At 39.9% G+C, this 26,061-nt stretch overlaps 1 protein-coding gene across 1 annotated transcript in view; it reads left to right on the top strand.

Moving 5' to 3' along the window:
* Positions 1-5,938, top strand: part of THSD4 (thrombospondin type 1 domain containing 4) — a 204,589-nt gene extending 198,651 nt beyond the window's left edge. Inside the window, exon 18 of the mRNA XM_069866943.1 lies at positions 850-5,938. Coding sequence (XP_069723044.1) covers positions 850-992 — 143 coding nt within the window. The 3' untranslated portion in view covers positions 993-5,938. The remainder of the gene's footprint in view (positions 1-849) is intronic.
* The last annotated feature ends 20,123 nt before the right edge of the window (positions 5,939-26,061 follow it).

Below are 26,061 nucleotides of genomic sequence, written 5' to 3'. Positions count from 1 at the left end.
TGTGTAAAAGTAGGTTTTCATTTCTGATTGAAAACATTTTCCTTGTAACATGTAAGAAACTGGCTTACTTTTGAAGTCGCTGAGAATGTGAGAAATCTTCTTCTGTGAAAATGGTACATGAAGAGGGATTTTATGCAGCTTCCTTGCATTCTCAATTGTTCCTCTAGGTAGAGTCTCCAAAACTAAAAAAAGGACCACATATGATATACTCTACTTGGTATCTGGTTCTAGAAGAACCACAAACATTAAACTAAGACATTAAGGGCAGTTCATCAATTTTATTTTATATATAGTGAATATACATATACGCATACTTTGGTATTTGAATTGGTCATTCATCTCATACAGACTTGACTTGAATAGTTACGAGGATGACTGGGGAATGGAAGATGCAGATGCTTTGAGTTTAAACTAAAATAACAGTTTTCAGCTGAGAATTATTCAACGTGATTTAAGATTACTATATAAAAAATGAAAACATTAAAAATTATTGTATTTGTGTTATTACAATTTCTTTATTTAAAACAGTATTTTACCTAATTGCTCATTTTTACATCTGCTGTTAGTGTTTTGTGATAGAAATCTTCTTATCATCTTGATTCAAGACAAATTTGGTATTTAAAAAAGCAATGTAACCCTTCCAAAAAGCTCCGCAACATAGGTACATTTCTTCCACAGTTTTGTTTATCTTAAATGTAGAAAATCTTGAACCATCAAACTTATTTAGGGAGCTTATTTTAACCTGGGAACAAACATTTAAATACAGGTCCAAGGGATTTTACATGATAAAAGGAAGCAGATTAGTTATTTGTTTTCTTCAGTTTCTTCTCTCTTCCTTTTTCTCCACAGATGAGAACTGCAAAGATAAATACTACAATTGCAATGTGGTGGTTCAGGCTCGGCTCTGTGTCTACACCTATTACAAAACAGCCTGTTGCGCGTCCTGTACGCGTGTGGCAAACAGACAGTCGGGGTTTCTAGGACGCAGATAACACAGACCCTCCTCAAAGCAGCAATGTCAGTCTTCAGATGGAGCTTGAGCAGTGTTACTGGTTTGACTGCAGCAGGTTTTAGCCTCTTAGAAACGGATCTTCTGTATTGCTGACTACATCAAGACCATGGTTAAATCTCACGCCCTTTCAGTTACCGTTATTTTGCAGTTATCTTTTTTAAAATGTTTGTTGTAAAACTGTGATCTTTTTAAAACATTAATTTTTAACGATACTATTCTTTGCACCTGCTCATCGGATAATTATTTAAAGAGCATACCAGCTTTAGTATTGTGAAATGAATGAAAATTAAATCAATCACAGGCAATTACTAGAGATATTTGACCGGTATGGATGCAACTGCTGCATTATTTTCTGAGTGCTTACACTTACTTGGTATTTTGGACTGCCTTAGACAACCAAATCAATGAAACATGCACATAAGAAAAATTACTTCACAAAAAACCAGACCCTTGAAGACTGATTTATCATCAGTTGCTTAGCACTCGTAACACATATTTCTAAATACTTCAGTCCGTTCATAATAAATTAGAGTCATCGTTAAGCTCTCTCAGTTGTTCTTTTAACTAACTTCCTGTCCTCAGGCAGCAAATACATATATACACTTGACTGCCAAAAAGTGCCTTTATATTTAATTTATAAACTCTTGAATTTACACTTTCCTAACTTTGTATGGATTTTAAAATACATTACCTACCAGAGTGCCACTAGTGTCTACCCTGTAAGCCTTTAACAACTGCAACTGTCAGTGAGACAGGTTTACCAGAAAGGTGAAAAGCCTTTGCTGGTATGAAAAAAGAGACCGTTTGCAGTGGCAAGGTCTCTCTTCTGGAAGGCAGTTATTTCAGTGAACTGGTGTCTTGCCTAATGCCTCGTCTCTGCACTATTGCCTAACAACTACCATACCAAAGTACTTTGTCCAGACCTAGTCACCAGTTTCTGAAATAGCCACCAAAGGACGCAGGCCACTGCGCTTTACACTATCGGGCAGCAGGATGAGTGCAGTAGCTGAGGATCTGCAAAAAGGACATCTTAGCTGTTGACATTCTTCAGGGTTTGATCAGATATTACAACATCCTTGTCTTTTTTCAGTCAATGTTTCATCCAGCAGATCTATTCATATCACTCCTTTTCTACTGCTCAAGGATGGCTCCAGACTTAAAGCTGAATTTAGTTGGTGATTTTTCATTTCTGAAGTCACTGTGCTCAGTCTTGGGACTTACTAAAGGCACAGAGAATGTGCTAGGCAGTGCAGATGAAAGTTTTTGCATTATCTGCACATTCTCTAGCCTTTGCCTGAGAGTTCTTTCAAATGTGTAAATAAGGCTGAGGGAAAAAATAAACATCTCTGTTTATTCAGCTGTTTATTATGGCACATTGCTTGTAAATCAGTGATACCCAGCTCTGTTTCTACTTCTAAGATGCCCGTTGTCTGAGTAACTCCCCTAAAACAGAAAGTTACTCTTCCTGACTATAAACCAATAATGTCCTTGGCTGTTTCTGTACATTTTGATATGGGCTTTTTCAATGTAATCAATCGATATGAAGCTGTTAGAAACACAAACGCTAATGAGAAAAGCTTTCATTTGAGTTTGTGAATCTTTTGCAGTCCTATTCCCTTGTATTATGAAGATTTACCCATGCAGGTGGCTTACAGATTTGTGATGATATTGTATGCCTTATATTCTTGACCAAAGAACGATATGGAAGAAGTGCAGCATAAGTAGCTCTGGAATCCAGTATTGGTAAATACAGATTTTCATCTGGATATCTCTTTGCAGCAAAACTTGACACACAGTATATAATTTTTGCTGTTGTCTCTTTTCTCCCAAGGAAGTGTATCCTGTCAGCTTGAGGCAAATACCTGTTCCATAGAAAGGCTTTCTGAAAACCACAAGGCGAATGAAATACAGAGAGGTAATCAGGTTTGCAGTCAGTTCACAGGAAATAATCTGCTTGCACACACTTTTGGCTCTGAGACAGTCAGCAAGTCAGCACATAGACAGGTGATCCTGGTCTTTTATAAAATATGTTATTTTGCTGTGAAATATATTGCCATTGGGTAATTTTACAAAGATTACCGTCTTGTAGGCTCCATTGAGCTGCCACTGAAGTAAAGAGTTTATGGGAGCTAAATATCAAAGAACGTGTACATACACATAGCTTTATAACCTTGTATTATTCCTAAGGTATGCAGCTTTGTGAGCTGAATGCAATGAGTTATGGTTATACAAATTGTACTACTTCTGTTTTTATTTTTTAGTAAAATGACAGTTTTCAGGTGTACCAGATAAAACAAAAAAAGATTGTTTCACCTCATTAAACATCTAATGATAAGGAGGCTGCCAGAATGTTGCTGAACTTAATAATTTATCAATTTTTTTGTGGGTCAGCATAATCAAAATAGTTGTTCCTGCAAAATGAACTAATGAACCCTTCTTTTCAGCACTTTGATTATATTATCATTTGATATTTGATTATATTATATTTGACTAATATTATCTACACAAAGTAAGAGCTACACTAAGATTTCACCATCACACAAAGTGCACTTTTGAAATTGTGACTGAAGCAACTCTTTGCTTCAATAAAGCAATGCACCAATTCAGGATGACGCAGGCAGAGGGCCTGATTTTACTCTTAACTGTAATTCAGAGGTGGCCTTAATGAACACAGTAAAGTTCAACCACTCTAAGTAAGAAATTATGCAGGCTCTGAGACTGATTGCTTTAATTGCTTTTTTCTGATATTTTAACATTGGTCAAAATCCTGCAGGATGGTAGAAAAAAAACTTCCTTGCCTTAAAGATTTTCACCTTACACAGTCCATAAAGACCAGAGTAAGTGTAGAAGACTGCTGTAGATTGTTCATTTAAGGAGTCTAAGCAGTACAGCTGCCTCTAGGGGTAAAATCAGCCTAGAGCTTTCATGTCTTGCAGACACGCAGCTGGCCAGAATTGGCTGTGTCTAGAGTGGGCTCTGTGTCTCTGAGCAGTTTTCTTCTGGAGATGAGGGCTGCTAGTGCAGTTGGTCTCTAAAGTTATGAATGGTCCCCCAGTATTTACTAGCTCCTGCATGATGTCAGATCCAAGCATAGGTAGGTAGAACTGCTTGTATATAGCAGTTGCATGCAAGTTTAAGAACACTTCCTAGCAGCACTGAACTCATGGAGTTCTCCCTTCCTTTCGCGAGCTGAGGAACTGAAGAAGGTGCTGTGGGAGCATGAGGGTTCCTCCTGTGGGAATAACCCTGTGCCTGACTCGGCCAGCAATGAGACACAGTTATACTTGCTTTAGTGTGTCTGACCTTCAGTCCCCAGAGCTCTGAATCAGGGAAGGGCTTGTTAGCAGGCAGGGGAGTGCAATGAAGGAGACACAGGTGTTCTTGCAAGCCTTGCAGCCCAGCTGTAGTCTATGCTCACTGACTCGACACAGGGCTACCTAAGGATCCCTGAACAGGGAACTAGCGTCTTCCTCTTTACATGATTAATCCGTTTTCTTTTTTCCCCCAATACTTACAGAGACCTTTCAGTATGGATAAAGCAATGTTGTCGGTTAGATCCCACTTTTACGACAATATGGTGCAGGTCACAGTTCAGTCCTGTTACACAGAAAAAACCTCACAGTGTTGGAGAGAACTTAAATACACTTAGTGTGTGACTTCTTTAAGAGCAGTTCTGTGTATTGGGCGGATAATTTATGTGCACGTCTCTAGTTGGAATGCAAAACATGAAATTTTGAACACTGAAAGTAAGCTTCCTTTATTCCTAAGCTTACAGAATATGTTGGGGGGGGGGATACATTAGCTGTTGTTTAGAAAATGGAGTAAAATAATGATTTCTCTATCAGAAATGAAAAATCATCCACTAAGCATTTTCAGTATATTTTAAAACAAACATGTCATCATTATAATATCTCAAGTATGTGGGTGAAATTCAGACCTGGTGAAAAGGAGCAGATTCCATTTAAAAGAACTCGCAGAGCTCAGCTCTTTGCTTCTCAGATTTTAGCAACCAGAATTGGAATTCCCGATCTTCTATATTCCCATTTACTCGAATGGCTTATAGATCACTACAGCTATACCTGGAGAGGAGGAGAGCTTAATTTTGAGAAGTCACTGGCCTCCCAGTAAAAGTCTGCAATTGCTGCTTGCCCTGAACTGTTTTATCCATGCTCTGTTTGTGTCTCTCTCTGGAGACCAGTGGCCCTGGCAGGGCTTGGGTACATACAAGCTCACAAAGCCCCATCACAGTCACTCAGGATCTACATAGAGGATCAGGAAGGACTGGAGCCTTAACTGTATGGATCATGAAACCTGACACTATAGGAGACAAAAGAATGCCTAACTTTTTTAATATGTATAAAATTGTCTACTTGACCCTCATAATTGATTTTGGCAGAAGGATATACTTTATTATAACTTATTTTGTTATTTGTAAATACAAGATGTCTATGGGAAATATGTAATTCTGAGCTGTGTCTATGGAACAAGCCACTGCACCAAAATATTTCAAATATTTAGAATAGGCAGATTCTTTTTTATCAAAAGGGACCTAATATGTATTTATTTACATATACCACTCAAATTTTGTCCAGCTCTTTCATTATACTAACCCAGCTTTTTAGGGAATTTTGTAGCACAGGTATTACATATATATTTTTGTATATGTGTCATACTGTAAATCCATAATACAATTTTCTACACTTTCTGATTAGCCAGTTCCTTGAGTGAATTAAAGGGGGAAGAGTATAGGCAAATTGCTTTCTGACTCGTTCAGGAATATGTATCCGTGGCAATGCACCTGAACCAGAACTGTACAGCATCTTTTTCATATTGTATACATTTTCTCTGATGAAAAAATGTTAACTATTTTTGTTTATGACTAATTTATTTTTTATTATTGTGAAAAATAAAGTAATTCAAGATGAATGTATGAGACACGATTTATTTCCTATTTGGCTGATTTTTGTTCTTCCAGAGTTTCTTGCAAATCGAGTACAAGTATCAACCCCCTAAGGGAAATCCTTACTAAAACTTAACAGAGGGCAAAGATATAATGGTGTTGCAGAAATCTGCGTGAGCTGTGTAACTGCCTCACAGAGCGACACGCGGACTGGCTGCCCCGAGACGGTGCGTATCGCACAGGGGAGCGGCAGCCGTTTCAATCTTGCAGTTCTTTGTATTGCGTCCATTTTTCAGTTAAGGCTCTACCAGAGGAAAATGCGCGATGTAACTGCAAAATAATCCAAGGGTGGCTGCGGCTGAAGTGCGTTCACACCATCAAACGGTGCCCGCGTGGTGGGAGGAGGATCCCAGGTGCTGAGGGAGCACGCGGGCCCGAGGTAGGATTGCTGTTGGTAGATGGTGACCGATCGTACTCCTTTTTTTTTTTTTCCTGCTCTGCCACAACTAGCTCAGCCCCGCCAGCCGCTCATTACAAATTTCATTATAATTTTACTGCAAATCGGTGAAATTCCAAGGGAGAAAACCAATTCCTAGCGCTTTTCAGAGAGAGGGGTGCTATGGGACCTTTCAGCTTTGCTGTGAGGAGAAACGCAGCACAGTGCTGATACAAGCTGTAGCTAAAGGGGCATATTGTGATTTAAGCTGAAGCAGAGCTAAGTTTCATCTAAGTAATTGTGTTCTTTGGACGTTAAATGTCCCTCTGGCAGCGTGGTTTCTTCCAGACGGGGCTCGTGTCCAGCCTGGTCTGTGCCGGGCAGGGGTCTCTCTGCTCCCCCTCTGCCTGCAGCCTCTCCCCATCCCCGAGGCGAGGGCAGGGCCGGGGCCAGCTCCCCGTTAGCGAGGGCTCGGGCTGCTGGGGAGCTCATAGGAACGTCAGAATGACTCTGGAGAGGAACAGACCACGATCAGCTTTCTGTGAGGGCTCATCCCCCGCCCCTCTCCCTGAGGCAGCGCTCCCGCCAGGCCCCACCCGCCTGCCCGGTCACGTGACGCGCCTCGCGCCGTTCCCGCCTCACGCGGGGGGAGGGGGGCGGGGGGAGGCAGCGTGAGGCGGCCGGGGCGGGGCCGCCGCACCCTCGCACCTAAAGGTTCCTCTGTCCCCGCAGGGCGGCTGTGGAGGAAGAAAGCGGCTCTGGAGCTGAAGGTGCCGCTTCCGAGCTCCTCTGAGGTATCCTCTGTTGTTTCCTTGGAAAGACTCTTCACTTTATTAAAACTCCAGTACTTAATCGGTGCTCGCAGCCCAGAAACCACCCGTGTCCTGGGCTGCAGCGTGGGCAGCAGGGAGGGAGGGGATTCTGCCCCTCGGTGCCTCTGGGAGACCTCGTCCAGAGCGCTGTGTCCAGTGCTGGAATCCTCAGCGAAAGAAGGAGATGGAACTGTTGGAGCAGGCCCAGAGGAGACTGCAAGGGTGATGTGAGGGCTGGAGAGTTGGGGTTATACGGCCTGGAGAAGAGAAGGGAGACCTTAGAGCAGCTTCCAGTGCTGAAGGGGCTCCGGGAAAGGTGTGAGGGGCTGTTTACAAAGGCTTGTGGTGACAGGACAAAGGGGCGATGAGTATAGACTGGAGAAGGGCAGATTTAGACTAGACACTAGGAAGAATTTCTTCACCATGAGAGTGGTGAGACACTGCCACAGTTTGCCCAGGAAGCTGTGGCTGCCTCATCCCTGGAGGGGTTCAAGGCCTGGCTGGATGGGCCTTGGGCAGCCTGATCTACTGGGACACATCCCTGCCCATAGCAGGGAGGTTGGAACTGGATGATCTTTAAGATCCCTTCCAACCCAAACTATTTTATGATTTCCAGGCAGTGTTCACCCCTGTGGAAGCTCTTTGCCTACCGTTTGTGACAGAGCCATCGCTGCTGGTCTCAGCAACGCTGAAATAGCTGCTGCCAGTTATAATTTACGGTCGGGTGGTGTCAGACTGCAGAAGGTGCTTCAGACAGACAACTCAAAAGACTCGCTTTCTCGAAATCAAAAAACAGGTAACACAAAAAAAAGTAGCATGTTACTGTTTCTCTGAGAAGCATCCAACATGCTTCTCCCACTATGGGGTTATTGGTTTTTACAAGCAGTAGAGGTGAGTAAAAGGGCTAAAATCATCACATGCTTATTTTCACCACTAGGATGTTTTCTTTGAACCAGATTTCCAGTTGTCTGAAAAAGTCATAGAGTCACAGTCTCTTGACTTTCATGTTTGCTTTCTGGAAAGAATGCTTACTTTTTGGGGTTTTATCTGTAAAAGTAAAGGTTAACTTTTGAAATGGTTGCTATTGCCCTACAAACAGAGCATGCTAAGGATACAGGCTGAAGAAGTAGCAGGAATGTGGCTTGATTAAAGAGAGTTATAAATTCACTACGTTAAGTCGGCTTTTAAGTATGAGTGAATGCTGTTTGGCTGCTGCAGAACGAGGGGAAATGGGAGTTTGCAAAATCCAGTCCAGTTTAATTACAGTGAAGCACCTGCCTGAAAAATTACTTTCACTTGTTAACTGAACCAACTTGTTCATCAAGAGACTGGAGAATAAAATGTAGTAATGTTTCATAGTTCCCTCCTAGAGTCTGGCCAGTGGTGCGCTCAGCTGTATTAATGCACGAGTATCTATTCAGACTTCTCTGATGGATTTTGACTCAAAAATCTGAAGAGTTGGGCACCTATAGCAGCGTTAAACCTTTATACTACTTTAACAACAAAGCAGTGAGGGAGAGAACAAGGAAAAACACATACAAATGTTCTGCGTACTTTTTTGTAGCTGTTAGTGGATGACCTTGGGAAGCGGTGTGTATTTGAAAGGTTCATTCCAGAAAAAGGAGAGGAATTCTGTGCATACTTCACATTCTAACGCTTAGAACACTGTGTCCATTTTTAATCATTTTCTTGATGTAAATTGAGAAGTTATGCTGTTGTATGGGGCCAGTGAGTACAACCTGTGGGACTTGGATGCAGAGCATGAAATACTTATGTTATTAAAATAAGAATGAAGGCAATGGCTGTGTGTGGAAGACGTGCAGGCAGTGGGTCAGCTTCTTAACGTCTCAGTTCTTGCTGATGAATACTTACAAGAATACATGTGCTGTCTATGTGTTTTGTGCAAGCACTTTTAAGGGCAAGATTAGAAAGCCAAATTGTGAATTGTAAGTAGAAATCAATTAAATAAAACAAATATAAAATTATAAAATAGTGTAAAATTAAAAGATCAAATGCAAACTGGAGAATAGCTGCCTTACAAATAATAGCACTGATCGAATAACTATAGGTAGCACTTCTGGCAGTGACTTCTTTTGACCAATCTTTGCGCAAAAGAAATTAATATTAATTAATTATTATTCATTACTTTCTCACTAGTATTGACAAGCTCTATGCTGACACAGAAAGTATTACTGGTGAATTGAGAGGAGTTTGGAAAAGGAGAATCGAAATAAATATGTATGCACCTATCCACTGTGAGCAATTTTTAAATGAATTAGGTTTGTTTATTCTGGAAGAGGAAGCCTGGAAATGGGTTTAACAGTCCACAGTGTGAATTTTTTTTTTTTTCCATGTAATTTTGTTCATTAGAAGGGTAGTGGTCAATAAGACAGACTTGCAAGGATAGGGGGAAAAGAGCAATTTAATTTTCACAAAGTAAGATTGTATTTACCATGTATAAGTAACAATTACTTTCTGACTAGGGGGATATGGTCAAACTGTTGTAGGATGAAGATAGTTTAGACAGATGTCTGTTTTTGAATCTTGCCTCAGGACAGGAAGATGGACTAAGTAGCCATTTGAAACTTCTGTTCTTGACTGTACAGTACAGTAATAATGATAAGAATAATAAAGTGATTCTGTTTGTCTTGGGTGTTCTGTATGCTGTGGAATAAGGGATAAGCTGTGCTTAATTTTGAGAAATAGGCATATTTGTGGGGGCATGCTGGCAGAAAAGACTAGTGTTCACTGGGGATCTGGCAGGAGAGGGTAAGTAAATTAAATTTATATACAACTCCCCTTGCTGAGAGCATCCAGTTTCTTTTGATTTTAATTAGTGCTTGTTTCTGCGCTACAGGACAACAGTTTAATTGTCGTTCATGTAGATTCATATCTCACTTCAGGGATATGTTTTTGTTTGGTGAGGGGGGTTTTGTTTGTTTAGGGATTTTTCTTTAATGAATATGTATTTTAAAATATGTGTGCACAGGAAGCACGTTCTTTCATGCATTCCCTGGTTATGAAAAGCGGATCCTCCAGTCCTATGTTTTCTGGAGACCTCTGTTCCTTCTTATGTTGTTCTTGTCGTGCTGGAGTTGAGCTCACATGTCTGGCCTGGGAAACCATAGGCTGAAGTTTTATTTTTCAGTGTATTTATTTTTCCAATAAAAGCCACTCGTCTCCACTTATTCTTTCTATCATCTTTCCTGCATACCGGTTTCCTAATTCCTGGCATGCATTTTCTATCTTCTGTGGGCTGAATTTTCAGTCCACCGACACTTCCTCTTGAACAGCAAGAGAAATAAAATCCAAAGCTGTTTTGCTTAAATAGCACGTCTTCACAAATTGCTACGCTATGCTGTTCTTTAGGTGTGAATTTCTACAGTCTTTCTATGAAAATACAGACTTTATTTTCTGTTGTGGGATTTCTGCAGTATCAGAACCTTAAACATGTTAGCATGGCCCTATGGTTCCCGAATTCTCACTTTTCCTAGAAGTGCTTCAATACATATTCAAATTGAACAGTAAATCCACTGTGGTTGTGAATGGTTTGAGCAGAAAGGCTGGTGCACTTGGCTGTCTACGCGAGCAATTACTGCTCAGACCAAGAGTGCTATAAAACTCAGTTGCCACTTGCCATTCCTTTTCTGCTTCCGCTGCTGAAAACTGGTGATTTTTGTTTTAGAAGTGTGGAGGGAATGCCTGCCTTCCTCCCCTGCTTTCAGCTGTAAAGTTGTAGTTTCTCTGCATTAACACAGTATCGGTATATTTGGCACATTTTCAGTCCCATGTTGGAAAGACATTGTATAATTCAGCAGAAGTCTTATTGGGTTCTTCGATAATAATGCCAGTATGTGCTACAGCATTTGCATCTTCCTTTTGTTCTTTGCCACTCAGAATAAGATTGCAATAAAATACTGGAAAGTGGATGTCAGCCAGTTTGCTTCTTTCAGTTTGCCTCCGTAGCCTCTTAGTGTTCTGCAGGAGATGCAAAGTCGCTGTTTACTAAAGGAGAAGAGATTTATTTTTCCAGTTTAATTTCATTAATATTTATTACAGACTACAGTCTGCCACTCTTTGAAAACGGCTTGAAGAGTCTTGGTAAGTATTCTCAGTATTTTAATCTAGATAAACTTAGTATCACGGGACCTCGTATGTAAACACACGTAGTTTAGTTTCATACCCATGGTTTGTGGTTTGATGTGCTTTAATAATCTGCACAGTAATATTTAAATATGCTTTGAACTGAATACATCCCAAGCTCTGCCTGCTCTCTAGGTGCAACCTTTTTTTTTATCCCAACAACAGAAAACTTGGATAGGAATTTAATTATATAGCTTGTATCCTTTTGCTTTCAGACTCTGTGCTCATACAGAGCATCTGCGCGAGAAGTTCACTTCCCATTTACTTGGCGTAGATGCATTTAGTCTGAGGCAGCGTGTAGCCTGCAGGCACTTGAAGCGAGAGCTAAGAGAGTTTTGAAATGAAACTTGATCCATTAGTTTTCATTTGAGTTAATACGTTAAGAACAACAGTCTTTTCGTGACTGGAATTCTGTTTGTTATAGAGCAGAAAGAGTGGAAATTGTGTTTCTATGTAGGAATTATGTTTCCTCTGCGACTTGCTACTTCAGATTTCTAGCAGCCTATGTTTTGTAGCTTTTAAGTTAGAAAATACTAACTGCAATTGAGATTGAAGGTTCGTCATGACAGAGAAGGCCAAGTGGCAATGAGTAGTGATCACAGCTAATGTCAGTGTGAACAGTCCATTTTGGCTTGTTTTGTTGTGCTTTTTCTTGTAACACTCTTCTTTGGTTTTGTTTTATTTTTCAACGTAAGTCAGCATTTAGCTGTGCTTGTGGAGCAGCGTGAGTCCTCCTTCTGCAGAGACGTTCATTTTCAGAACATTGCCGTGTGCTTTCCAAAAACTGGAACATTGGGAGCACAAATGTTCAACAGTACCTTGCGCATTTCATAATGAAGGGGCTTCACAAGTTCTTTTGAGCTGGTGGAAGAGACCTGCAATAGTTCTGTCAAAGATCTGTGGGATAACTGAATCTCCCAAGAAAGCCCTCTCTGCCACCAGTCAATGTAATTTTTGCTGGAGGAAGGTTCTAAGCAGGGATTTGGATCAGGTTGTTGATTTCTGTTTTCTCCCAATACAATAATAATGAAGAGAATGTAATGCTTCCCAGGACATGGTTTAGTAGGCGTGTTGGTACTGCATTCATGGTTGGATTTGAAGTAATACCTTCAGGACTTTAAACTACTGAAATACATATGTCCATTGTATACTTTGCCTTAAAAGGCTTGCAACTTTTTGTGCAAGGGGTTTAGCGTCTGTAAGTCATCCATAATAAAGTCTAATCCCTTATGTGCTATGGAAAGCGGAAATCGATTATAGTTGCATCAAACAGCTGATAGATTGAGAGTTGCAGTTAAGCTTGATTAACTAAGCATTTAATGCCAGCTGCTGGATAGGACTCAGGGTTTGGTTCTGTTGCAGAGATTTAAGCATAAACACTCCACTGGAGTTTAGCTGGATAGAGCTGGGACAGAAAGTTGCCAGCAAAAAATTTATGTTTGAGTCTCTTGCTTCAAGAGAACAAAGTGCACTTGAGCTTGCCTAAAAGCAGAAAGCAAGGAAAGAAAATTATGTTGTTGTGTGAGAAGGACAAGAAAATGGATTTGTACTGTTGAGTGCCTGAGGAGGAGGAAGAGTAAGCAGATTATTTGCTTTCTTCTTTATGCCTTCTCCTTTAGCTTTTATATGTCCACTAACCATTCTGACTTCTGATTCCTTCATCAAAACAGCATGAATATTCTATTGTAAATAAAAATGCATTATGAAATGCTTGAAAAAAATTATATATGCTTCAAATAAGGTTTTTGTCCCCAAACCTGCATTGGTCTACTTTCTGCTCTACAAGCTCTATGAATACATCAATTGGAGGCTGAAGCTGTAATTGCCTTTCTGGTGTTCTGTACTTTCATAAAAGGCTTGGCTTTGAGTGCTGAATTAACTGAAATGGACTCTTTGAAAATTTACACTTGATGTTTGGCAAAGTCATATAAAAAAGAATGCAGAGCATGACAAACTGAAATGCAGTTGCCTAGTGTTTATATAGACAATATTGTTTTCCATGCTGCAAATATTTTAGACTATCCAAACTGTGCAGTACAGTCTTATAAACACACGACATTTTCACACAGGGTAGATCTTGGTGTACCAAACAGAAAACACCTTAATAGAAATAATAAGTAATAAAAATCAATTTAGAAGTGTGCTGGGTTTGTCTGGGATGGAGGTAATTTTCTTCATAGTAACTAGTATGAGGCTGTGCTTTGGATTTGTGCTGGAGACATAGTTGGTAACACAAGGATGTTTTAGTTCTTGCTGAACAGTGGTTACACAGAGTCTTTCTGGTTCTCCCCCCACCCCACCAGGGAGTAGGCTGGGGGTGCACAAGAAGCTGGGAGGGGACACAGCCAGGATAGCTGATGCCAATGACCAAAGGGATTTTCCATACCATATTGTATCATGCTCAGTATATAAAGCTGGTGGAAGAAGAAGAAAGGAAGGAACATTTAGAGGGATGGCATTTGTCTTTCTTAGTAACCAATGGATCTGTACTTTCCTAGGGGTAGCTGAGCAGCTGCCTGCTGATGGGAAGTAATGCATGAATCCCTTGGTTTGCCTTGCTTCTGTGTGTGGCTTTTGCTTTTTCTATTAAACTGCCTTTATCTCAAGGCACAAGTTTTACTTCATTTCCGTTCTCCCAATTCGTAAAGGGCTGTGTGCTTAGGAAGCTTTGACAGCGGCAGTGTCAAAGGAGAGGTGAAAAGTGTTATGTTCAAGTAGAGTACTACCAGTGCATGTGATCTTTTTCTTCTGCTTTCTTTTCTTGCACTGTGGAATTGTGGATTACTATAAAACTAATTAATTTCACATACATAATGGAATAGCTTCTGTGGTCGGCTAGGTGGAAGCACTGGTGCAGTGAGCATATAACAAAATCCAAACCGCTACATAAAGGAAAAGCCTCTTTTATATCTATGGGAAACTAATTAGGAGTGAGATAATTTTGCTATTTACATGGTTGTGTGTGGGGCGAGTAGAGGCAACTTAGAGAGTGTGAGTGGGTCAGGAAATGAGCTCCAGTTTGTGAGGATGTTTCCTAGGTCTACGGCCTGCTGGAATACAGATGCTGGGGGAAGAGCTGCTCTTTGCCTAGCACTCGGAAGCCCTAACAGTCAGAAGAGTCCTTTCTACCTGTATTAAATAGCTGTTGAAAAGGCTCCTTCCCTTTGTCGGCTGCTGGTTCAGAAAATGGTGGGCAGGAGAGAATCAATATAAAATGTGTGTAGTAACTCATCGGTGAATCCAGGAGCTTATTGCAAAGGGAAGGGGGAGGGGTTGAGTGTTTATGTGGTACATTCCTTTAACAGACCTGTTTGAAATTAGAATTTGGAATTAAGGAATGGAGATTCCTGTATGTAGAGGCATGCTTCATTCTTTTCTCAGTGGGATTTTAGGCATTGCTGTCCTTGGCAGGGCAGATGGGCTGGAACCGAGTCAGAGTACATGGCTTATATCAGTGAAGGATGCTTGGATGTAAGTGGGGAGAGCCAGGAGAGTAAATGGGGCTGGCTCTGCATGCAAGGTCCTCTTCCAAGATTCCAACCAATAATCATATAGATTAACCATTGCAAATGCAAGAAGGAAGAGTTCAAGAATTTTTTTTTTCTCTCAATAGTTTATTTTCTACTAGGCATAAATGGCAAGGTTTTGGTAGTGATGGGGAGAGGGGAGGGATCTGCAGAGGTGGCTTCTGTGTGAGTCCCTGTGCTGCCCTGTGCCGCATGTGGTTGGCTCCACAGTGGATGCACTACAGGACACCTCTGAGCCCATCAGCAGAGCTGGGTGAGCCTCTGCCAGAATGTATTTAAGAAAGAGCATAAACTGCCTAGAAAGGGGAATAATTGGGCCAGAGCATAGGAGGTGCTCCACAATGGAGCTGATTATGTGCTGGAAGGGACTGGGGCAGGTGCTGCCACTGCAGGGCCCGGTGCAGCCTGCAGGGTTGGCTTGGGAGTGGAGACCGGAGCGGGGTGAGGGGATAAAGACATGTCTGGAGTGCAGTTGTGCCTGGGACAGGGGGAGGAAAATGTTTTCTGTATGAGTTTGTTTAATTGTTTGTTTTCTTTATTTCTGAATACCTCAATCCATAATTAAAATGTAAACTGACACTAAGTTAAATTCCTCCAAGTCTGTTTGTTTGCAAAAGTAATTGGTAAGTGATCTTTCCTGTCATTGTTTTGACCCTTGAATTTTCTCCTGTTCTTCCTATTTTCTCCTGTGTGCTGTTAGTGGAAGAGTGGGAGTGAGGGGCTGTGGGTGTTTGGCTGCTGACTGGAGCCAAGCCACCATGGTCTTGTATGTTATTTTTAAAATTCACGACTGTCTCCTCTCCTCCCCTCCCCCCCCCCCCCCCCCCCCAAAAAAAGCAGGATCAGGATTATAATATGAATAATGGAACAGTCTGACATATCTCCTCTTTTCTAATGACATTTATGCTAATAAACATATTGCTTTAAAGTAGAAGTTCTAATTAGCTTTTTTAGAGCTCATAATCAGAAACAGCAATATTGTAGTAATCCTAATGACAGACTTTTGCATTCTTAAGCCTTGTTATCCTGCGTTTCCTCAGGAATTTGTAACAGGTGATGGTGATAGAAGATGTATTGAGTGGTAGACTCCAGTTGCAGCTGTCTAAAGAGCCTTGTAAAATAAATCTCCCCTTTTTGTTGGGGGGAGCTTTTAAGTGTTCAGTTATGTATTTAAAATTATTACATTCCTTAAATCTGAGGTTATGTCAATATGTAGTGAAATAATCTCTAGTCAATTTGCTGAGCAGGTGCATGCACTTGCTTTCCAAGAATCAAATACAAAGTGATCCCTCCGTAACAGAAAGTCTTTAAAAACAAGAAGTCAGAATGCACGTTTTGGGGGACTGGTTGTGTGAGCAGGTAATGAAAATTTCTTTCAAATGACTGTTCTAGAAATGAAAAGTGAGGGAAGAGTAAAGTCACAGCAAAAAGCTGTACAGATGCAGTTAATGCAGATGAACACTTGAGATGAAGATTTGGCTCATCTTTGCCTCTGGCAAATTTGCAAGGAGAAAAAGAATTTCATTATTCTAAGTAGCATGATAATGCCTATATAAGTAATTTATGAGCCTGAGGTATGCTTTTCTGGAACTGATTATCTGGATTGAAAGTACTGGGATGTCTAGTCCTGAGCTGTGGAAGGCAGGTATTTTTAATGATGGACTAAGTTCTGATCTTATATTTGCCTCTTGTACCAATACAGCATTAGCTGATTTTGGCAGATAGGGAAAGTTTGAAAATGTTTAGACTTGGGTGTCTAAGGAAGCAATCAGCAGTTGATGAAAGCTTCTTTACTCTTATTCCGATGTGTAAGAGTGTAATCCGAGATGCAAGATGCGTTTCTGTGCTTAGACCTACTGAGCACAGATAGTTTTTGAAACTGCGTCGTGGCAGAGGAGAGATGGGAATTTGCCAAAGGTGACGTGCCAGTGATAATTCTAAATCGCTTTTTCAGGATGCAAAGAAGAGTATAGTTTGCCACGTGCTACCTAGTCCTGCCAAACGTGACAGTTAGGTTTCATTTCTCTGGAGGATGATATGCATTCATACTGTAATCTGAGCTTCTGCAATTAAATTAAACTGTTAGCAGCCATATAGATGTTAGGGAAGCATTAGACCATATTTCTGGGATCTAAAGAAACAGGTTCTGTATGTTCCCCTGGATAATTTTCCTTGTTTCTGTTCAGTCAGGTTGCCTGCAATGTGCAAATTTAAATATTTTTTTTCTTGGTATGTAGTTGTATTTTTAATGCATGGTAAATGGCAGAATTGTGTTTGTACAGTTCTAGCTTATTTGCTATACTTGATTTCCTCATATTTTGCCATCAAATCCCCTTTGAAGAAAATCTCTTGTCATTTAAGAAAATAAACAAAAGCTTTAGAGGCTGAGAAATGCATTATAGTGACAAACTTATTTATCCAGAGGTTCTTGTGACATGCAGAATAAACAGTATCAAAATAAAAATTGTTATAGATTATTCATCAGAAATTACAGGAAACCAGCAAATGTCTTATGTGAAATAAATATTTCTAAGAATGGTGACCCTGGAGGGGAAGAAAAATGAATCAAAATGCTAAAAGCAGTATAAGCTTTCAATTGCGTATTTAATGTATGTACGATTAGTCTTTTAAGTGTATATTCTACACTACTTAAAATTCTCGATTTTGAGAAATCCTGGTGCAAGCTTTCATTGTATTTGTAGCAGGGTGTGGGTGGGTATTCTGTGCAGGCTTCAGTGATAAGGCAAGCTGTAGTAAGTCTTGGGATGATGACACAGCAGACCAGGGTGGGTTGGTTTTTAATGTGGTTTACAAGGGTTCTTTACCTTATTCCAGATAACTGTTACATCACCGCCTTCGTGCCAGTAGTAGTATAGTCACACATCTCTATCTGCAATCCCCATAACTCATAGTTTGGCTGAATCTGAGCATGTTGTTTCATGGCTATTACAAATTCATCTTTTTCAGCAAATTCAGTGGCTTTTTTTCTTTTGTCTTACTGCCTAGATGTCTGTTGCAGGAATCCTAGCAATAAAAGCCTGTTGACTGAGGTGAATGAACAATGAAAATTTAGTCCTAAGAATGAAGGGCTTGAGTGTGAAAGGATGACCTATTTTTTCCATCACATCAATATAAGTAAGTGTTCAAAGAGCTATAATTTAATCTACATACTACAGGGGTTTAACCTACCTGAATGGAATCAATCTGAGAACCACTTAACATGAATGTTTTCCTTTTAAAAGAATTTGAAATGGCATTTCTGAAGTTATTTATGGGGGCAGTGGTCAGCTTTGCAAGAAAACTGAAGTTGTAATAAACCGGATTTTATCTGTGGAATGAAACCCCCTTGCTTTAGCAATTGCAGAAACACTTAATTGAAAAAAAACCGATGTTTTTTCTTTTGATATGTGTAAATAAGGAACATAATTAGCCACCTCCTTTTACTTAATTTGGGTATTTTTGTCTCCTGACTCCTAAAATTTGCATACCAAAGTGAGTAGCAGTCTTCCACTTGGGAAGTGTTAAGACTAGAATGCTAACGACTCAGTCTCCAGGGATGGAAGAGTAAATTAGGCAACTGCAGCACCTTCTGAAGTAGGTGAGGATTGGAAAACATTACATTGGATATTCTATCCTAAATTAAATTAACATTTGCATAAATCTTAGATCACATGTTGCCTTTAAGCTATGTTTGTGCAGATGAAGCACAAAGCTTCTCAAAGCTTCTGAGGAAAGCATTTCTGGTTGTGCTGTAGGTGATTTCCTTTGGCAGGAATCTACCCCAGCAGCTGACAAATCCCATTCATTTGTAGGGATTAATGGTGCAAATTGGGGTAAGTCACTTATATTAGTCTGGAAGAAGAATATGCTTTTTTTTTTTTCTTAATTCTGTTCAGACTTGTGAACAGGCCTGTGCTTATAATTACCTTCAGTGCTTAACCCTTGAACAGAAAGTAACATCAGAATATTGTCAACAAGAGCAGTAGCCCAGAGTTCTCAACTAGAAAAAGTCAACCCAATTCTATTCAATATTCCTCTCTCCTGTGCATAATGCCTCAGCGAGCAAGTAATGATGGATGCCATTTAATGGCTCTGCAGAATGTGACTAAATTAGAAAGATGGTTCACGTTCAGAAAGAAATTATACAAGATGGCTATTTCTCGTGTTTCAGATAGAATATATGCCCTTCTTGCTAACAAAAATTGCAATGGAAGAACATGCCCGTCTCATTTAAATTGTGAGTATCCTTCAGTGAACATTATTTTTCTGTGATGCATCTTTTCAAACTGGTTTGTATCTTATTCAGTGTCTGGAGTGCATGTAGAAAAGCAGCCCTTTTTTATTCTGAAGGCAGATACTCGGCATCAGAGTATATTGACTCAGCATCAGTGTGAATCATCAGCTCTCCTTTGGCAGCCTGTTTTCTGTTTGAGTATTTATCTAGATATACAGGAAACTTTAAAAAAAGTTAGGTTCAGCATTAAAATCTTTTGCCCACATTGAATCGGCCGTGAACATTAGAAGGAAAGTATTTCATATCGGCTGCAATGTAGGACTGTTTTCTCATTAAGAATCTCAGTAGCAGTGATATGGCTTGAAATTGGAATTAATTAGTTTCTGTTGAAGGCACTTATTAATTCTTACTATTATTATAAATACTTGGGGAACATGACCCAATGAAACAGAAAATCAGATGATCAGTGAAATTATACAATAATGACTTCGTGTTATTATGATGAAGTCAAGTCATATACTTCACAGTTCTTTAGAACAGCAATTAATTAGGTAATTTTGACTTCCATCAAAGCATTTACAAATATTAGCAAGTGTGTGGTTCTCATTTTTCGTATGTAGACCTCAGAAGTATTTTAGCTATGACTTTGTAATTTTACATCGTCCTCGAGGGTTTCAGGTTTTTTTGATGCCACTAGAGCCTGTGTCTTTGCTTAAGTTGCTTCTCTTAGACCGTTAAGATAGCCCTGGGATTCAGGAGTGCTGTGCTGTAAGTCGACTTTGGCAGTGGCAGACAACATACAGCCATGGAGAAATATCTTAACCTGGCAGCATTTTAGTTGTTTTCCACTATAAAAAAGAATTGAGGCCCTCTCACAAGGTCGTGAAAGATACATCAGTGGCATTCGCAGTTTCCTCTAGAAAGGAAAAATCTGTTAAGGAATTATGGAGTTGTCACTGTCAGGTTGCAGCCGGGGATGTCGGAGTGCTTCCTCAGGGGTGGGAGGCTTTGCCAGCTAAGGTGAGTGGAAAGGACTGGGGATAGTGGCCGCATTCTAATAGAAGTCCTCATCACCAGGAAAGTCTGTGGTGATGGGTCATGTCCAAGGTCAAACTAGAAAGTGGATTGGCGTCAGATCACACCCAGTGTTGGTAATCAGAGTGACACAGCTCAGTTGCTACTGGGCAGCTCCACAATGATGAGGCTGAGTCAACATCCAGATGGGAAATCGGCCCGTAAGTCTGGATCCAGACTGGTGGTGTTCATAATAATCATTCCTTGTGGCTATGCGTAGTTTTGAAGATAAAGGTGCTTTTCCAAAAAGAAAATGGGAAAATAATATCCTGAGGAACAGAGAACTACAGGCAATCTTATACAAGCCCTTTATGTAATCATAATGTGTCAAAGACAATGATTCAAAGTATTGTCTAGGCTAGTCCAGCTAGTATTGCCTACTAAGAGTCAAGGGAAAGAGCTCTGCAACACAAGCAGAGGCTGCCAGAGTTGGAATGCGCTAGGTGGCAGCAGTCAGTTACAGTGGCAATGGGCATCACATGTTTCCCAGACCAAAACTGGAGAGCCTCACTAGATAGATAGTATTGGAGATGGTTTTTTGTCCTCTGGCTGTTGGCCATAAACACGATCAGTGTGAAAATTGAAAGTTGCCATTTTCATCATGAAGGGCAAAAAGGATTCTAGCTGCAGGGCTTGCTTGCTTTTCCTAATGGGTCTTCTATTCCTGACAGTAAAGGAAAACATTTACAAACGTATCTAGTAAATATGTTTGATATTAATGTGTATAATAGTTCATGCAGCAGATGACTACTGAGGCTTTGTGAGAGTTCATTCCTGAAATGGGAGAAGAGCACAATTACAACTGTGTGCTCTGGGTAAAAGTTTGATATTGTGGTGACTACAGTAAAAGCTTTATTCACATGTAAGTGATAATTGTTCATGCCATGGAAGAGAAGTGGGGCATTTGTGGTAGACAACTGCTGAAGAAAAGGGAGTTGCATACGGATTGGCCTCTAGTGTTCTGTCGTCAGTTGTCTTGGTCTTGCATTGAGGAAAGACTCACACTAAGTAGTGTAAAGGGGTGCTGCAGAACTGTGCCCGCACGGTAGTCATTTTAAAGGACGTTGGAGACAGCATCCTTCAAAGGAAAGGAATGAGTTAAAACAAAAACAAATTCTTGGGAATAAAACAATTGTCCCACTTACTAAAAATATAAATTAATGGGGGGGGCTGTTTTAGTTTGAAATTACAAACAGCTGTTAGTAATCTTCTAAAAATTAGTACAGCTATAACTAGTCACTGTGGTGATAATGAATTTCCTCCCTTAGTAAAAAAGAATGCTTCTAGGGAATTAAATAATTAAAAAATGCTTAATATACCTAGAACTTGGAGCAGTCTTACCTATCGGTATTTCCTGCTCATGCAGACTAAGTCTGACAGCCTGTTTGACCTATAGTCAGAATTCACAGTGTGAGGACACTGCCTTCTGGTGATAGTAGTACACAATATTTTCTGTCTGTTCCTTTGCTTGTTGCTGGTACACTTCCTTTATCCAGTTACACAGCTCTGGGCTGGTGTTTCAAATGGTAACAGACTTAGGCATGTGTTTACAAAAGCTTTGGCTTGCCAGTATTTTGGCTTTTTGTATCAAGTTCTACACCATTTAAGATACTGCTGTCTTTCTGGAATAACAATTAAAAATGTTTAATATAATTAGATGGAATAGAAATTAAAAAGCAAAATGTTGCTTGTAGATCAAACTGCTGTTCATTTAATGGTCTTTAACAGTTAAATGACAAACACAATAGTCTTTTATTATGTATTGTGCCTCCACCTCAAACGTACCATTAGGAAAGGTCATGTACCATCAGCCAGAAAAGAAATCATTGTGCAAATGTGCCTCTAAATGTCACAGACTATGTAAAAAAACCAGCAACGGACTTGAAATTAGTCTTGCGTCCACAGATGGAGTCCTGATGTGTCAGCTGAGAGCTGTCTGTAAAGGACCCTTCAAGGCATACAATCATGGAGAGCTGTGGCTTTCCCATATTCAGCAAGGTTGTGATAATTAAGGTAGCTCAATATATATTTTGCTACAGAAATTTGTAGGATAATAAAATATGATCTAGGATACTTCATGAGGTTTGAAAGATGCAAATAATAATTTAGCTGTTGCTTTTTTACATGAACATTACGTCTTCACAGTAGGTGATAGCTTTTTGAGCTTGAAAATTTTAAGCAGCAGATTAAGTCTGGTGTGGCCTTTGGTATGGAGTATTGCATTGCCATAAGTGAAGGGAAGAGGTGCAGTGATTTCACTGGAAACCTCTCAAATACTCAGTCCGATTCTATTTATTGCACCACTTAAATGTCAGAAGTAACTAACTTAAAAAGTATTAGCATGGTTACATAATACCGCAATAACAAGTCTCCAATGTGGCTATGATTGGCTGGTTGTGGTTATAAAATCATACTGTCAATTTGTTGGTTTACAGTCTTGTGGGTTTTATACTAGAACAGAGAAATGAAAATTTAAACAAACAAACCAACCCCCAACCCTTCAACGCTCTGAATAGGATAGCAAGACGAGCTGAGAACATCTGCTTCGTGATAATGTAATGAAGGTAAAGCTTTTAAAGGTAGTTCTATACAAATATATATGGTTAAATGTTACTCAGAAACTGATGCCCCTAGGTGGTGCTATTACTCGGGTCCTAGTTAGCTGGCAAGGCATTTTCCTGATCAATTTTTCTTTGCTCACATGATGCACGAGGCACACAACAGAGTTAGTTTAAGGTGTGTTGATTTAAAGGAGGATGGAATTAAGCATAGAAAGTTTTATGTAACGTTACTGATAATGAGATCCCTGTAATGCCATGAAAGGAGTGAACTGTACATTTATGAGGGTTTGGGTTTTTTTGTGAATATGCAATTTGTGCCTTGCCAGGAAAGAGGGCCTTAATGATCTGTCAGCTGCATCTGCGTGTACAGAGCATGATGCCTTTGCACCTTTATTGTACCTTGGACGAATAACGTTTTCTGTAATAACAGGTTTTTGATGCAATAGATTTGCTTTTCACTTTTCATTGCCTGAATAAGCAAAAGAAAAATGTGGTACCAATAGAAGCGCAGTGACATAAATAGAATCAGAGAGCCGTTCTGAGTAGATATCACCAATATAATATCTCTGAGCCATTTTCAGACTTTTTTTAAATTGGAGTTTTTCTGCATGTAGAAACCCTTGATGTCTCTCTTGGGACCTTTGTAAATTATCTTTTCCACACAAGTCAATTGCTGTCATTTAACATTGCTAAGCAGTTGAACAGATTGAACAGCAGCTGTAAAGAAAACCAATTAAATACCCCTATACTTAATGCTTGGATCAATAAGTTGGTTACAGCAGTTGCATGTTAATCAGTCCCAGTCCCTAACATCTACAGAACTTTTCCCAAACATCTTGTGCTTAATAGTTTGTAAATAAAAGATAATTAAGAATAAGTGAAATAAACAGCCTTTAAACTAAGGTGACCATTCCAGGTGATCCTCAAAAACTCCTAATCTACCGTACAAGTTTCCAAGTATAGAAAAGGTTGAATGCTATCAGCTTCATCAGTTTGTTTAGAATCATAGTAAGATACACTTCTTGGCCATTGGGGGTGGGTGAGGATGGTGTGTGGTGTGTAATATTTGTAGATCTAAGATAGTGCTGTCGTATGCAAAGATGGCTATTAATCCCTCCAAGGGTGTGGGTGAACACTGTGCGAGGAGGCAGCATAAAACCTGCATCCCTGCTGAAGTTGCAGGGGCAGTTATGGCTGGAAAGACTGGAAAACAAGAGGGGCTAATATACCGGCTCGCAGGAGTATCAGCTGTCTCTTGTTTTGACTTCACCCATTTTCATGTTCTGAGCCTTTGCTGTGCTGCCCTTAGCCCGAATTGTCTTTCCAATGACGCGTTCATGTCCAGCTCTTTCTTCTGTGGCCAGTTCTGAGTAATCCCTCCTGTGACCTTCTTTGTTGGGAATGCAGTTCCTTGGGCACTTTAAAGATTAATTATTTTTTCCTGATCTATCTTCATATTCTTTTTGATCAAACACTGGGGAGCCAGTACAGCTGAGTGTGAGTGAAATGCAGGTCTTTTCCTATGGCTTTATCAATGTGATAGTTTTTACATTCCTGCTCTGTTGTGCTGGTGCAAGTTTGTCATTGGTGATCGGCTGTTGAGATGCTACCGAAGTCGTAATTTGACCAGTAAACCTTAATTTGGTGCTGCATGATAAGGCAGCAGTGTGGCTTGGCTAGCAACTGTAGACTAACCAAGCAGAACTACAAGTATTGAGAAGCAGTCATTATGGAACCTCACAACTGAATGCTCAGAGAAATCATGAAAGTGATAAACACAGTTCTTTAAACTATTCCCTTATTTTAAAAGGGTTGTTAATTCCTGCCTTGCTGGAAGCGAAGGCTAATATGCAAAAAGAGGGAGAAGTAATTTAAAAATCAACCATCCATTAGGGTTGCAAAGCCCATGATATGCACATTAAGTATCTACATAACAAAATCCTTCAGCAAAATGCATCAGCCTTTTGGCTGTATGTCAAATCATGTCAGAGGCTCTGATCAATAAAGGAGCTGTTAGCCTCAAAGCTGCTTGCAGCAGGATGTCTATCCAGGAATATCTACTTATTTTGTGTGGGTGGGGATTTGTGTATGTGTGTGTGTGTACATGTATATAAAGTCTTTATTAGACTTGTACCGATTCCTTAAATCTAGAGGCTTAGTATTTTAAAGCATTTAGCTGAAATATGCTACCAGGTTTGGGGCTTTTTCACTTGACCAGTTAAAAAGTGGCACTTAATAGGCTACCATAAGCTTTGCAGGCTGAGCATGCCAGGCATGCTGCCCTAAGCCCTGGGCAAGTTTATGTAAGACAATGCTGTGCCCATAGAGAATACTTTCTGTGAATGTTGTCTTGCTTTAATAACAAACCCCATGACTTAGTTGCTTAGTCCTGTTTGTACAAGTATAGCTAATAGAACTGTTGCTGAGAAAGTGATTTTTCTCTCTGTGAATCAAATTCTGAGAGCAATTATGTTTTACTGTTTGTTAGTGGGAGTAGGGACACAAATAAGGAGACATATGTTGTGCAGAGGAGGATGTTGATGATAATGATTTACCACTGTGAATGCCAGGTAGCTCTGTCTTTTGCCAAAATCTAATCGGAGCTTGACAAACTATAGAAAACCTCAAATGAGAGTAAGCTCAGACCTACTACTGCCATTAGTTTCAGTATAATAGAATTAAACTGGAAATAGAGTGTATTCGTCTGCCTGATTGTTTAAAACCAGTCATTATCATTTGGTTTACTGATGCAAGTGGGCTGGGGTAAAACTGGTATTAGTTGATGTAATGTAATAACCTTCCTGTTCTGGATGAGTCAACAGAATTAACAATGGTGTAATCTCATTTATTCCTCCGTGGTTCATACAAGTGGTTCATAAATAGCAAAAGCAAATGGTATATCAGGACTGCCTCTGGTACAAGAAGGAAGGGTTAAGCATGCTTTATTCTTATCTATAAATCTTACTGCTTTGAGTATTTCTTATAAGGCTATTTGAGAAAAGACCTCATAGTCTTTTAAGGCTGCCTGAGTTCCTGTTACAGATCACTGACCCTTTGAAGAGAAATATTTAATAGGGTGTTTACTTTGCTTTAGCCCACAAATAGGAGCATAAATGTAAGGGAGTCTCTTGATTCCTAATTTCTATTAGGAGTCTGTGAGAAGCTGAAGCCTGCTACTTAACGAGATGTCTACGTTCACAGCTATGATGTAGCCACCTAACACAATGATTTTGTGTCTCCTTTAAGATCTGCGCTTTATCAGAGTGAATCACACGTTGAGGTGACATTTCTGTCTTTTAAATCTGCTTCCCAGAAGGTATTTGCAAGTATCATCACAAGAAGCTAGTTGTTTGTTAATGTCT

This window comes from Phaenicophaeus curvirostris, chromosome 12 (genome assembly GCF_032191515.1).
Source record: "Phaenicophaeus curvirostris isolate KB17595 chromosome 12, BPBGC_Pcur_1.0, whole genome shotgun sequence".
NCBI classification, from domain to species: domain Eukaryota; kingdom Metazoa; phylum Chordata; class Aves; order Cuculiformes; family Cuculidae; genus Phaenicophaeus; species Phaenicophaeus curvirostris.
The sequence above is the reverse complement of the archived record's forward strand: the minus strand, read 5'-3'. Positions and strand labels throughout refer to the sequence as shown.